This window comes from Gymnodraco acuticeps, unplaced genomic scaffold, assembly GCF_902827175.1.
Source record: "Gymnodraco acuticeps unplaced genomic scaffold, fGymAcu1.1, whole genome shotgun sequence".
Classification (NCBI taxonomy): Eukaryota; Metazoa; Chordata; class Actinopteri; order Perciformes; family Bathydraconidae; genus Gymnodraco; species Gymnodraco acuticeps.
The window spans coordinates 20,001-34,045 of record NW_022990486.1 but is presented as its reverse complement, the minus strand read 5'-3'; the positions used below and the strand labels follow the sequence as shown (position 1 = coordinate 34,045).

The 14,045-nt window shown below is 40.9% G+C and overlaps 1 protein-coding gene across 1 annotated transcript; it reads right to left on the bottom strand.

Moving 5' to 3' along the window:
* Window positions 1–3,407: 3,407 nt before the first annotated feature.
* kcnk9 (potassium channel, subfamily K, member 9) lies at window positions 3,408–10,593 on the bottom strand (the record flags this gene model as incomplete). Its single annotated transcript, XM_034226452.1, has 1 exon — window positions 3,408–10,593. A coding segment is annotated over one exon (884 nt), but the record flags the coding sequence as incomplete, so codon positions are not given.
* Window positions 10,594–14,045: the final 3,452 nt, after the last annotated feature.

Genomic DNA, 14,045 nt, shown 5'->3' with positions numbered 1-14,045 from the left:
TGTTAAGTAGATAAAGTTGCCTTGCCTTGAATGAAATTCACGCAACGCTTAATATTAGATAGCCTACTGTGTTTGTGGCGATGGAGATTATTTGTTGACCCTGCTTTAAAGGATATGTTGCCTTTACAAATGGTGCGCTTTATCACTGCCTGGGTTTTGGTTGAAGTGCATCCAAATGCTGCTGCGTTTTCGCCTTTGGCTCATTTTCCATCCGCAAAACACGTTGTCTACCTGTCCTGTACCACTTGTTATGACTTCTCTCTCTCTCTCTCGTATTCCGTTAAGACCCACCCCACCTCACTCCCGGTGCTGAAACCTACCAATCAGAGTAGGGGCGGGTCTTCACAGAATACGTTTGGGGAACAAAATCAAGCTTTTTAAAAGGCGAGTGAATTTTGGCAGGCAGTGAGTGCCAACAATTGAACGATAACAAGAACGGCTCTCACCAAGTACGACTCGGTTCCCCTCGTTCGTACCAAAGAGCCGTTCAAAAGAACCGGCTCGTTCACGACCGACACATCACTACTAAACTGTCAGTCGGACTCTGAGTTTTTGAAGATGGACATAAGAACATTTTTTCTTAAAAAATACGACAATTCTCAAGTGGTGGCTCACACAACAACCCCAGAGCCACCACTCGAGCCATACAAGGTATGTAAATGTCAGTACACTTTCAAGTTACGGCCCGTCCACACTACAGCTTCGACAGCTTCAAAAACGGTTTCCAACGCGTCTGCCCATTCACTTTGAATGGGGTGACGTCACGTTGCCTCGCTTTTCGCCGAACTGAATTGTGGGTAGCATAGCGGTCCGTCTCCGGCGTCAGAAGTTGAACAATGTTCAACTTCTGACGCCGGAGACGCCGGAGTAGCCAGCGCCAGCCAATCAAATCCCGTTTCTGAAAATCTGACAGCTCAAGCCGTAGCCAATCAAACCGCGTCTAAGCTGGGAGAGATATCCCGCCGTTCATTTCTATGTTTCAAAAAAAGATGGAGGAGAAACTAATTATCGCCGTAGCAAATCACCCGGTTTTGTATGAGCAGACCCTCTTCACCTACCGGGATACAAACCGGAGGAACCAGGCATGGAGGGAGGTGGCAGAGACAGTGGGTGAAACTGGTAGGTTTTCGCCTGTTTGGAGAGTTTATATATATATATATATATATATATATATATTGCTCCCATAAAATCCCCGGTTTTTTTTTGGTTTGTATGTCGGGGGCGTGAGATTCATGTGATTGGTTGTTGGTCGCGTTGCTCGAATAAAATCCCCAAGCTTCAGACACGCCCAGCTCCAAGCTTTTTTTGAAGCTGTAGTGTGGACGCTCCGTTATGCGAACATGTAAGCAAAGCATAAATTACAGCTACGTTGTTGACGTTACTTTGAATAGCGGGGGTAAGCTAAACCGTTAGCAAGTAGCTATAGCTAGCCAGAGATATTCAATTAACACTTTGTCATACAATATAAATGATATGTTTTTTAGCGTTACCTGGTGATTTCAAAGAAAGCTCTCTGGAAAATGTTGACTTACTGTCAGTGTTCGACATGAAGCTAGAAGCTACCTTACATTACACAGTCACAGGGGAGTGATTTGTAAAATATCCATAAAGAAAAAGAAAATCTGTTTATAGTTCTGTTTCATATGGGTGTTGAAAGATGTATCCATATCTCTTAATTTTGCTCTCAAAGTGCACCAGGTTGATGCTTTTAACTTCAATATTTAAAAAAAAAAAATCTTCCCCGGGGAGCATGCCCCTGGACCCCTCTAGAGGAGGTGAGGACCCCCCTATAAGAGGTGAGGACCCCCCTAGAGGAGGTTAGGTCCGCCCCCCACTAAAAAATAGCACTTTACCCCAGCTTACACCTACCTATATGCCGTGAGCTGATTATCGAGCCTCCATTGTAACAGTCGCAGGTGTACTGTGGGTGTGGGGAGTGTTGCAGTAGAAAATTCCACTGTAGCGCCCAGTACCATGTACCTTAATGAACTGTGGGCTAAGCCCCGAATGTTTCCAGGTCCAGGAAACGAAGCTTCATCATTTCATTGGTATTGTGGAGATGGTCCCGCTGCAGAACATCTTGGCTACGCTTACATGATCATTTAAGATGCAAAATTACAGGTTTGATGGCCTTTACGCCCCTCTGCCACTGTTCTTATTGTGTCGCCCTCCTCGCTGCCCGACGTTCACGGCTGACAGTATAATTACTGCGGTGGGGGAAGAGATAAAAAGGGATGTTGCTTGCTCATTCTCCCACATACTGAACATCCAGCTGCACCACACGGGCCACTTAGAGAGAAACCTGGACAGAAGAGAGGCACATTTTGACAGGATTCGTGATATGTAGCCCTTTCTATCATGAGTTTGCTCTGAGGTGGTTTTTTTAAGACTTTCTTGCCAATGTTGGACTGATATTCAGCAGTTTCTTATGGTGGTAGGTACAGGTGCAAACGGCCCAAAACACTTATTTTAGGTGAAAAGCGGTACAGTTTCAAACATGCTGCGAATAAATAACAGCTGACCCACTTCATAATTCCCAAATGTCAACATGGCTCCGGTCCCAGCTGTTTGCATCCCTTTGTGTCCCCGTTTCCGTTGTGTTTCGATGTACTTTTTTTTTAACTGAAGGCATGTTTCGTTAAGTTGGTGAAGATGTTTCAGAATTTGTGTTTTTGAAAATGTAAGTGTTTTGGGCCGTTGTAACAGTTTGCACTTGTCAGCCGTCTTAATATCTTAAACTCTGGACTATTATTTGATGCCAAAACTTGCCATGGATTCAAGAGAAATGACACAAATTCACAAAATGTAACACTACGGTATGTAACATTAATATTATTTTCCAAAGGGTTTTTCTATATGATGGATCGTTCCTTAAAGCCATGGCTTGTAATTTTTTTGAAACACATTTTTGTTGCCAAGAGTTAGACGAAAAAGATTGATCTTCCCATCTCCCTCTCAGCAAGAAAGCAATTAAATGTGTTTCCTAAAATGTCAAATGCTTTCCTTAACACTGAGGCTTATGTAAGTGTCATAGGCAAAACAGAAGCTTAGTGTTTACCTCCTTCTTCACTTCAGATTTCTCTACTCTTATCTGATCCTTGCCCAGAAGTCTGTAACACTATTGACTCTAGCTAACAGTGTCTTATAGTATTTTTAAAGCTGATTTTATTGGAGGTCTTTTGCTGGATTTGCTTTATACACTTCTCTCAAACTTGGCTTAAAGTATTAGATTTGTATGTGAAATATACCCAAAAGGCACCACATGAAGTTCAACATGTATTGATATTTTTTGTTTTATGAATGTATAATGCTTTAACTCCAGGTATAAGCTTTTAGCAAAACAGAAACTCATATGTTAATAAAGTGTTTGAGTCGAGCAGTCGGACATATTGGAGGAAGACAAGGAGTTTCAGAAGGAGGCTCATCATTTTTATTCAAGTGTGATATGGCTTCACTCGGGCTGTGTTACCCAGTGAGTCATCCACACCAAATCATGCACACACACGCACCAAAAGAAAAGAAAATACAGAAAAAGGAGAACATACAAATGTTATGTAAAATGTTCATGTCACTCTCAACAATCTCTTCTCCACGTGGTGAAAAGAGACGAGTCCCACACCGGAGTGTACTGTACAGACATCAGTTTCAAAAGTGTGACAGAAGACGTCGTTTGGTTGGACGAGGATGCCAACGAAATGGGATATAAAAATCTCCTGTAAGGAATATGGTACATGGTATTATTTGTTCATCAGACCTACAGAAGAACCTATTGCAAATGATATTTCACAAAGAGAAGTTATGGAACATAGCCTTTCTATTTTATTGTATAACACAGATAGTAGTGCAATTTGTGTCTCTTTGTCCCTGTCGGAAAACATGGCACTGTTGACAGAGAAATGGCCCGCACATACTGCCACATGCAGTAGAAGAAGCAGCCATGTACGAAATGCAGATGCAATTCACCTTCGCGGTCGTTCTGATGCCACGTGGCAGGGAAACACTAAGATAGTTGGCGAGGGATGTGGCGTGTGGCTGTATCTCTGTGCCATCTGTGTTATAGAATAACATTCAGTCGAGGACCATCAATATGACATGTGGCATGATGGCACACACATCTGAGTAATATGCGAGCGTGTGGGAGGGGTATGACAAACAATCTGACTTGCAGCTCATGAAAAGCAAATGAGTTTGTTTGCTGCTTCCTCTCGGAACCAAATGATCTATTATGGCTGATACATTCCCCAAAATGTTGCTTGGAAAAGTGAAGTAAAATGGAAGGTAGACGACACGGATCAGTGATGTTGTTATAGGTAGATGTTTGTTTAACCCTATCAGTATTGGAAAAGACTCGAGGATAATTCCAACTTGGGTTTTCTTTTTGCTCTCCAGGCCATCATTCTCAATGGTTTTAATAACATTGCATTCACTAAAGTAGTAGCTGAGACCATGGAACAAGGCGACAACAACAACACAACCACAACAACAAGGTCTAGGAAGAAAATGAGCAGTCAAACCATGAAAAAAGAGTTGTGTAGGGAGTAGATCAAACGGATTACTTAAAAACAAATTATGGAGATACAAATAAAGCCACTGCGGAGTAAGCCACTAGCTAATTAACACCACAAATCAAATATCGAGTAAGAATTCAGGTGTATTTCGTTTCAGGAGACCAAAACAGAGCAGAAAGGAAGTTGGAAAATGAGCTTACATTCATCTGGTCTCCAGATACATGAGTCTTAATGGAATATAAATATAAACTTTATTATATGTCAATGCATGGGTTCAGCTTGTTCTGCCGCCCCCAAGTGGCCAAAAATAATAATAATGCAGATTTAAAAACAGGTAGACGCAGGGGTGTCAAACTCAAGGCCCGGGGGCCAAATCCGGCCCGCGACTTCACTTCATGTGGCCCCACAGGAGCTTGCAAAAATTATAATATGTTTATTACGGTTACATGTCGCTTTACAGAATCACATTGCCCATAAACTACATGTCCCACAATGCATCTCAAATTAGACTTTTTTCCCCGAAATTTCACTTTTTTTTTTCCTCCAGAATTCGGCTTTTCTTTTTAAATCATTTTGTGACATGCAATTGTTTGCCCTAGACTTCTGCTTTCAGACGTAGTTAATTATGAAGTTATTACCCTATCCGATAATAAACCAATGCAGAGGCAATAATGTTATATCATATTTTATATATATTACACATTTATATATTTATTCTTATATAGTCTTATATAAAACTTGCCATGATGCTAATGTGGCCCGAGTTGAAATTGAGTTTGACACCCCTGAGGTAGAGAGTTGAAGAAACTTCCTAAAACAGTTGCATCCTGTAGTGTCATCACCACAAACTACTCAAACAGGAGATTACAAGTGTATTTGTTGAGGATTTTTGAAGACAGATGGATCAATACACATTGTACAGAAGCGACTACAACAAGGGGGAAAAACACTACCGGTGATCCATTTTTTAAGTCTGATCAAAAATGTTTAGAACAGGTGGGGGAAACCAAGCTATGCCAGGAAACTCATTCTAATTTCATTTTGAAATCTGAAACAGGTGGGGAGAGAAAACTATTTATTTCAGAAAATTGATTACCAGATTTATTTTTCTCTCTTGAGCCATTCAGAGCTTCCAGATTCTATGTGAAAAATAACCTCATGATAAACTACAGTGCACGTGTTCACCTACATAATTGATTCATGTATTTTATTAGTTCTGGACAATCATCAAGCTTTGCCTAAAAGTCCAAACTTGTAGCAAGATCAAATAACTGTCCGTTTTTGGACTTTTACTGTGATTTTTTGGGAGTATATCAAAAGCATTACCTTTAATTAAACCAGTCTAATCATCCACCTGCTTATGTGTATTGTTCCATATGAATGCATTTTAAGCAATTGTGTGGCATTCCTCAATCTCAGCAATTACCTTGGTGACTACACTATTATTTAAACTGATTGAACTATGACCAGAAGTTGGAAGGAAGACCCAAGTTGCTATGATTAGAAGTATTTCTTAAACTGTTATAGGATTGTTATGTATTTTAAAATTAAGGTAGTAATTCAGTCTGTTTTGGCGCTGGTTGTGTTTGTGGTTATAGACGATGGCGGTTTAAGATGTATAGTGGACTTGAGTTAGGTTATTGAGTCATGGGTTGGGGTTAGGGGTTAGGGTTAATCTATTGTCATGAGATCTGTCTATAAATTAACCGTGTCTGCGCTCCAGACTTCTCAAAATCGGCTCGCTAAAGCACAGACAGACCAACCATACTTAATGTGCCCTGTACTCCAACAGAAACACTGACTGCTGTTTCTTCAAGGCACGTATGCTAATGTGTAAAAATACATATGCATCTCAGCCATGAAAAGGCCTTTTTATTCCAAAGGTTGCTATAAACATATTGTACAGGATACTTAGATAAGACCGTATAGTTCCAAGAATGAAACAATGCTTTCAGGGCTTATCTCGCGGACTCCATGCCTGGTTATGTCCGTCACGACTGAATGGGATCCATGGCATTTTACCATTTTCCCAAACAGAGTGGCATTCACCTTGCGAGGCATGCTCAGCTACCCAGGAAATGAACAGAAGCTAAACACAAGGCTGCAAAGAATACTGATACTGAAAGTCATGGTGCAGAAATTTGGTTTTCCAGTGATTTTGAAGGGTAGAAATTGCAAAAAGGGAATTAAATAGCTTCCAACCCTGCATGAATAACTTAAAAAAAGCTGCTCCAGTCTTTACAAACAAGTGATATATACATTACATCTTAAAAGGCCTTTAGAAATAATGAATCCGTAGGAGCTCAGTGACGATGTTCTCTTTGACAGCTGGCATTATATTTGACAGAAAGGAGCATTGGGCTTTAAAACAGGCCTGATATCAATACAGTATAAATATCCAGGATTGCCGTAATATTTTCAAACCCTGTCAGAAATGAAGCCCATAATGCAAACGGACTCCTGGTGAATCTGCATCAGACGGGCCTCAGTGAGATGATGCATCTCATTTCTCAGAAAAACCAGGACTCGATATGTACAGCGTTATTATTCGGCCGATGCGCTTGCTCTTCAGTCATTGTGTTACAAGAGCAAACCCAAATGAAGGTGATTCATTCAAACCTGAGAACAAATATTAGTGTAAGACAGTTTGAATGACCAATTAATTAAGGTGTATCCCTTTAAGAACTGCTGGCAAAATAAACAGCTTGTATTGTAAATCATTCATAAGACTAATTGCCGCTAAAATACTTTTAAAAGTGATTATGAAGTTATTTCCCGCATTCATCATACAAAGTTCATGCACAGATCTTTCACAAACAAATTGTCCCTTTCCCGTTCTGATAATTTACAGAAAATAAAAGGATCATACTGAAGTTATTAAGCTTTCCTTTGATGCTCAGATGTCCGCTCACATTAACTCACTGCTGGTTGATGTGTTTATCAAGGCTGTGTTTCCCTAATGGCTCCAAAGTGCAACCAAACCTCAAGAGTTGTCAGTTTAGATCTGCATGCTTCTCTGTCCCTGTGAGCAGTTCTGAACCCAGATCTCCGTTAGATCTGAGACGGGTTAATCAGCAGATCCAGGGTCAGCTGCTACAGCCATGCATTGCATACTCTGCAGGACTTTAGGGAATAATCATGCATGTGGTTTTGATTAAAACTGCTTATAAATTCAGCCGGAGTCGTTTCATTGCACTTTGGTAGCTGAAGGTTAAATGAAAAATCCACCTTGTGATCCTTTTACACTTCACTTCATTAATTTGAGCCACTTGATCATTTTCCAAGAACCTGTAAATTCACTTTCCTCAACCTGACTCATCGGTTTTAAATACATCTCCCTTAATGCTTCTCAAAAGGAAGAACTTTTGCACCCAAACCAAGGTGGGTGTGGAGCGACCTGACCACCTGCTATGTTCAGAGCGTTCACATTAAGTTTTTACTTTTCCAATTTGAGCTTACAGTTGTATAGTGTGTGTAGCTCTTTAAACATTCAAACATATATCAAAGCTTAGGCATGTGACTTGAAATGGAAGCCGAAAAGCACATGTGATGTGTAGGATTTGCAAAAAAAGTGAGTTAAGATGCCATGGAGTTGCATCATGGGAATTGTAGGATCCAGTGTTTCAGAGCTTGAACTGGGCACCTGTCATCATTATTAAGCATATTATTGGCCAATGGTGAAATAATTTAATGGATACACAGTGTGTAGAAATGTATGTCCTGCTGCTGTATTTACGCCACATTTAAAAATGATTTTGAGTTTGGAGCAGCTCCAATGTTCGAACCAAACTCTACCCATCAAATTAAGACTTTTTACTTCATGTATTGGTTATCTTGGCATCAGTTTTATCAGGTTATTGCAAATAAATCAAAGCTGAATCCATTTTGTTTTTGGTTCATGCCACTCCGATGCATACATCTTGACCATAAGTTTTTTTTTAAATCTATATAGACTGCTCAACGTGAATTTGAACAAATCTCAATGCTTAGTAGAACTGATATCGAGTATGAATGTCAATGGAAAGAAATAGAGAACCAATACAGACTCCAAAAAAAGGCAAATTAGTTTAAGAGTGTTGCATGGTCTTACAGTCTCATTATACAAAAGGCCTAAGGTGAAATTAAACCTCTTGAGGCGAGATCTGTCTCTAGATAAGGGTGAAATATTAATAACAGCAGCATGATCCTTTGAATCCAAGACAATCAGACACACACGGCTGTTCTATAAATAGACTAAAGAATGTCACAAAACCATGGTACACTCGGTAAATGACATCTAATGCACATGCTATATTGGCAACGATATTTTGGCCTGATGTGTGGCGAAACCATTGGAGTATATGATTGCTTATAGAAAACAATACCTGATGCTTTGAGTCATTTTAAAATCTCTGTCTGCAGTGAGGCAATGGAATAGTAATTCTTCAAGTTAAGGTGAAACAAGCATACTCCCTTTTTGAAAAATAGCATTTCCCCAAGTGTGCATCATTTGGCATGTAACCAAAGTTAATATAACGATTCTGTTGTGTAAATGTTAAATAAGGACGTCATCTTGTAGTGTCTGTAAATGGAGCAGGCTCTTGAAAAAATAGACATCCATGCTTCATGCTGTTCCTCCGCAGTGTGTCTGTTCTGCACAGTGTTCTTCATCTGTTCCCAACAATACTTTTTATATTACACACAAACCAAAGAAGGAAACAAGTGCTGAAATAAGATTTGGTAAGGAGCAGCATTGGAAATGTTTGACCTTGTGTATAAAACAACTAGTTTGTCCTGTGTGTGTTACACTGAGAAAACTGAAACACTGGCTTTAATCAAATGTATTATGTCAACAGATTTCACACAACATTAATTAAAAGCTATAATATTAAGTTTAAATAACAAATATTACTTCATATTATTGCTTTCAGCTAACCTAATACAGTAATGTATTTAACATGTTCATTCCAATACTCAACCTTTTACTGTGATATCTTGTTTCAATAGTTACTTTATTTTTGTTGTATTATTATTTAAATTTGTATTCTTTATTTGACCCTGTGTGAATCCTGTTTTTCATTCTGAAACTGTTGCTGCTATAAACGCCTGAATTACCCCAAGGGGATAAATAAAGTTCCATCTCATCTTACCTTATCTTAACTTAATGTGAATGTGTTGACATTGAATTAAAGCCAACGGTTCAGTGTCCTCAGTGTAGGCCTTTAAACAGATTTCCTTCTCCTCATCAGCTGGTGATTGTCTGTGAAGTTGTGGAGGCCCGGAGACACCGAGCTGACGGGCGACGGGTAGAAGCTGTTCTTCAAGGTGCTGGGCGAGATCTCCTCGATCTTGTATGAAACGGAGTGAAAGTACTGATTGGGATTCAGCTGCGAGCTGAACGAGTTCTGATGGGAGAAGGCACAGCCCAGGCCTCCCATCCCCCCCCCAGAGCTGCCGAAGTCATGCGAGTGGTAGTGCATACAGGAGCACACCGACTGCAGATCAGTCACTTCCTGTCGGTACGCTTCCCTCCGCCGCCGGCCCCTCGGCAGCGTCTCGTCCTGGATGTGGATGATCATGCTGTTCCTGTTTCCCGCCAGCGAGGCTCTTTCCTCCGCGTCCCGTCTCTCGTCCTCGCTGTTCATCGTCAGGAAGCGAAGAACCACCAGGTTGAGGAACGCCCCGATGACCGTGAGGCCCACCAGGATATACATGAAGCTAAAGGCCACGTACATGGGCTTCTTCTGGAGAGCCCGGTTCTTTTGAAGGGCCACAAAGTCCCCAAAGCCAATAGTTGTTAATGTGATGAAGCAGTAATAATAAGACTGGAAGAAGCTCCAGTCCTCGTAGTGGGAGAAGGCGACGGCTCCGACGCACAGCGTGCCGACGCAGGAGAAGAACCCCACGGTCACCATGTTCTCCATGGACACGTCTGTGATGCTCATCCCGCAGCACTTCTTGATGCGTTTCAGGAGGTACTTGACAAAAGTGTTCATCCTCTCGCCCAGACTTTGGAACATTACAAGAGTCAAAGGGATTCCTAGGACGGCGTAAAACATGCAGAAGGCCTTCCCAGCATCGGTCCCCGGAGCGGCGTGCCCATAGCCTGAGAAGAGAAGAAACACAAGTTAGTGATGTGGAGAAGAGTCGGCCAAAGTGCTGGTGAAGGGACCGAGGTCACTCAAAAAGCCGCAGCTCTCAGGAACCTCCCAACATCGATCAATGGGTAGCTAGAATTAAAAACATTCACATTATGGAACACATCATTTTCCATAATGTGAATTAATGTGGAGCATGCCCCCGGACCCCCCTAGAGGAGGTGAGTTCCACCACCCGCCCACACCCCCTGTCAAATTGTCCCACATTGAGGATGCTTCCTATGCCCATGTACATACCTAACACAAAGAGGTGATAACCTGTCTTTCACTTGATGTTTTTCAGTATGAGTAAACAAGGATTGATGCAATTGTACTTCGTGATGGCCTCCTCGTGAACCCTTAGTTATAGCCGTGTTTCTTATTTTTATTTAATTTTGAATTGTCTTTGCTGTTGTATGTATTTGTGTTATCTGTTCCCTTGTGCTATATGTTACTTTGATGTATTGTATGCAAAATCCACCATTGTCCCGATGTATTCTTGTATCTGATGTACTTGCTGCAATACGGTCTGTGTTTTTTTTCCACTGTAAAACCTGAAAGTAGCTTTTGTTTACAAACATGACCAAGCAAGAAATCTCCCTGAGAGACGGCGAGCGCTGCCAAAAGGAGTATTGAATAGGTGCTCGCTCAGAAATGTGTGCGCTCATTAATCTTATTTGGGCTCAGAGATTATGGCGGGTGGGGCGTCCAATTAGTCAGAAGTTTCCGGTGAGTCTGGAGGAGGGATTGGAAAGGAGCCATGGGGGAAGCCAATGAAGCTTTTAGCTTAATTAAACTTATCTTTAGACCACATACTGCTGACTCACACACCGACAGAAATCTACCTGCGGGGGCTAACAATAGGACTCATGCACTTTATTGCATCTATTTTTGCAGTGCTATATAAATGACTCGGTGTGTTTAGCAGGACATTACGGTATGAATGGAGCTCTTGAATATGCAGGGCTGAAGAAAGCGTGTCATATTGATTATTATTCCTCTACATCAGCATTTAACTGTGAGTAGCAAACACCAAAATCACGGCCAACTAACACCCACCATCTGCTGGCATGTGCTTCGACCACTGCCTTCCAAACAGAGACCGAATATGTTGGGTGTACTGTGTGGCATTTTGTATTTATCTATTTATTTTAGATATGTCCTGAGCAGGCTCTGTGTTTTGCACTGAACTATTGATTCTGTGTATTCCCATATGGCTCTCAACCCACTCCAGCATGTTCAGATATGCATTTGTTTTCCTTCAAATGCCTAGGCTTCAGAAATCTTATTTGCACAAGTAGACAGTCGACCTTTCATGTAAAATGTGTCTCATCAGCCTGAGGATTTATCAGTGGATCCAAAACAAACATACTGTAATACATATTCAATATGAAGGTTTATTTCTGAATATTTAAACTGACTTCAATCTCTTTAATATTGATTCAGTTTGATCCTAAATTGTCAAGGTTTAAAATGTATGTAAATCTGCACCATTTAAACATTTGTTGAAGGAGTGAAATGCGTTTGTACTTCTTATGAACCAGCGGCAAGAAGACTGTTAATTACGTAGAAAGTAACTTCACACAATATTAATAATCAAGTCTAATAATTCAAGGTGATGATTCTTCCCAACATGTGCAGCCATAACGTTGTGCTGCACTATGATACCTTGCATCACAGCACCCATTTCAAAACCCTTTAACTCGCCATTATCGGGCGTTTTCATTATTACTGCACCAAATAAATGATGGTAGATAAAAAATGTTGGTCAACTTTGTAAATTGAATCGAAACCACTTGGTTAGGCTTAAGAAAACGACATGTTTCTACTAGTACTATTGTTGTACGGCAGTGTGTCAGTCAGTAGGGGCTTAGACTGTGAGCCGTAGGGTCGCCGGTTCAAGTCCCTGACCAGACCTAAATATCAAATCTATTCAAGTTTTATTTATAAAGCACATTTTTAAACGATTTTTGATCGAGCCAAAGTGCTGTACATATAATAAAAATACTAGGGCCGGGACTCGATTAAAAAAATTAATCTAATTAATTAGAGGCTTTGTAATTAATTAATCGAAATTAATCGCATTTTTAATCACATATACATATTTGACCTGAGAACAGTGAGAAGCCTTCCGAGTAAATTGCCAGAACGCCGACACCTCCTCATCTCCACCGCTCCCATGTTTTATTTTGTGTTGCCATAAGTTAGTCTCTCTGCGTTTCTGCGCTGGGCTAATGCTAATAATGCTAATGCGAGGATAATAAAATGGCGGCTTCACAAAACTTTTTTGGGAGTTTTACGGGGCGTGGTTTGTAATCCGCCCAGCCAATCAGAAATATAGCTCTTTTCTCACAAGAGAGCCGTACGAAAGTCCCTGCTCTCTAGCAGGGACTTTCGTGGGGGTAAAAAGGTTCTCATGAACTAATTTTAGTACCGGCTCTTTTTGGTGTGAACGCGATAAAAGAGGCTAACGTCCACGCTAGCTGCTATATGTTTTTGCATTGAGGTGATACTTGAGGCTTGATGTGCTGCGGTGATATGCGAATTCCTTTTTGCATAATTTGCACACAACCGTGCTCTTATCGACGCTTCCATCCGTCCGTTTTTTAAAACAACATTTCCCACTGTTGTTCACTGTGGTTTGTTGTTGTCTGAAGTCATGAACGTTAGTTGGTGCTCCAGTATAATCGGTACGCCTGAAACTCATCCAGTGAGAAACGTTCCGCGGTGCAAAAATAAGTGCGATTAAAATGCGTTAATTTTTTTAACGCGTTAATTTTTGTGTAATTAATTAATCTTAATTAACGCGTTAAAGTCCCGGCCCTAAAAAATACCCTACAGTAAAGACACTTTACAGCAAATACAACAGCACAGTTTGTGCAGAATATCAGTATGAGAAAAAAGTATGGAGTGTGGACTGCTACTTGGAGAGGTCCCAGTTCACCTCCTGCCCTGCCGTGGTGCCCTTGAGGCACCGGACAACCCCCTTCCCCCCTCACTCGCATTGCTCCCCGGGCGCTGTACACTAGCTGCACACTGCTCCTAGTACTAGACTCATGGTACTAGGATGGGTTAAAAGCAGAGAACACATGTCACTGTGTGCTCTGCATGTGGGACCATTAAAGAGGGTTTCATCCCTCCCCATTCTATTCTATTGTTTATATCATAATTCATGTGAGTATGTTGCCTACGTGCATTTAGGTACAACAACGTTTACATAAAGGACTTCAATTGAAATAAGACAACAGTGCCTTTGGTTTAACATGATTAATATATAGTGGTCTCCTGGTTGAATACGAGCATTGGGTGCAGCAATAATGATGCTTAAGTGTTAGAGATTAGTCTTGACCTAAGGTTAAGTCATTTAGCACAATTATCTTAACTTAAGGGCAACTAGAAATCAATTGGTTTACATGACCAC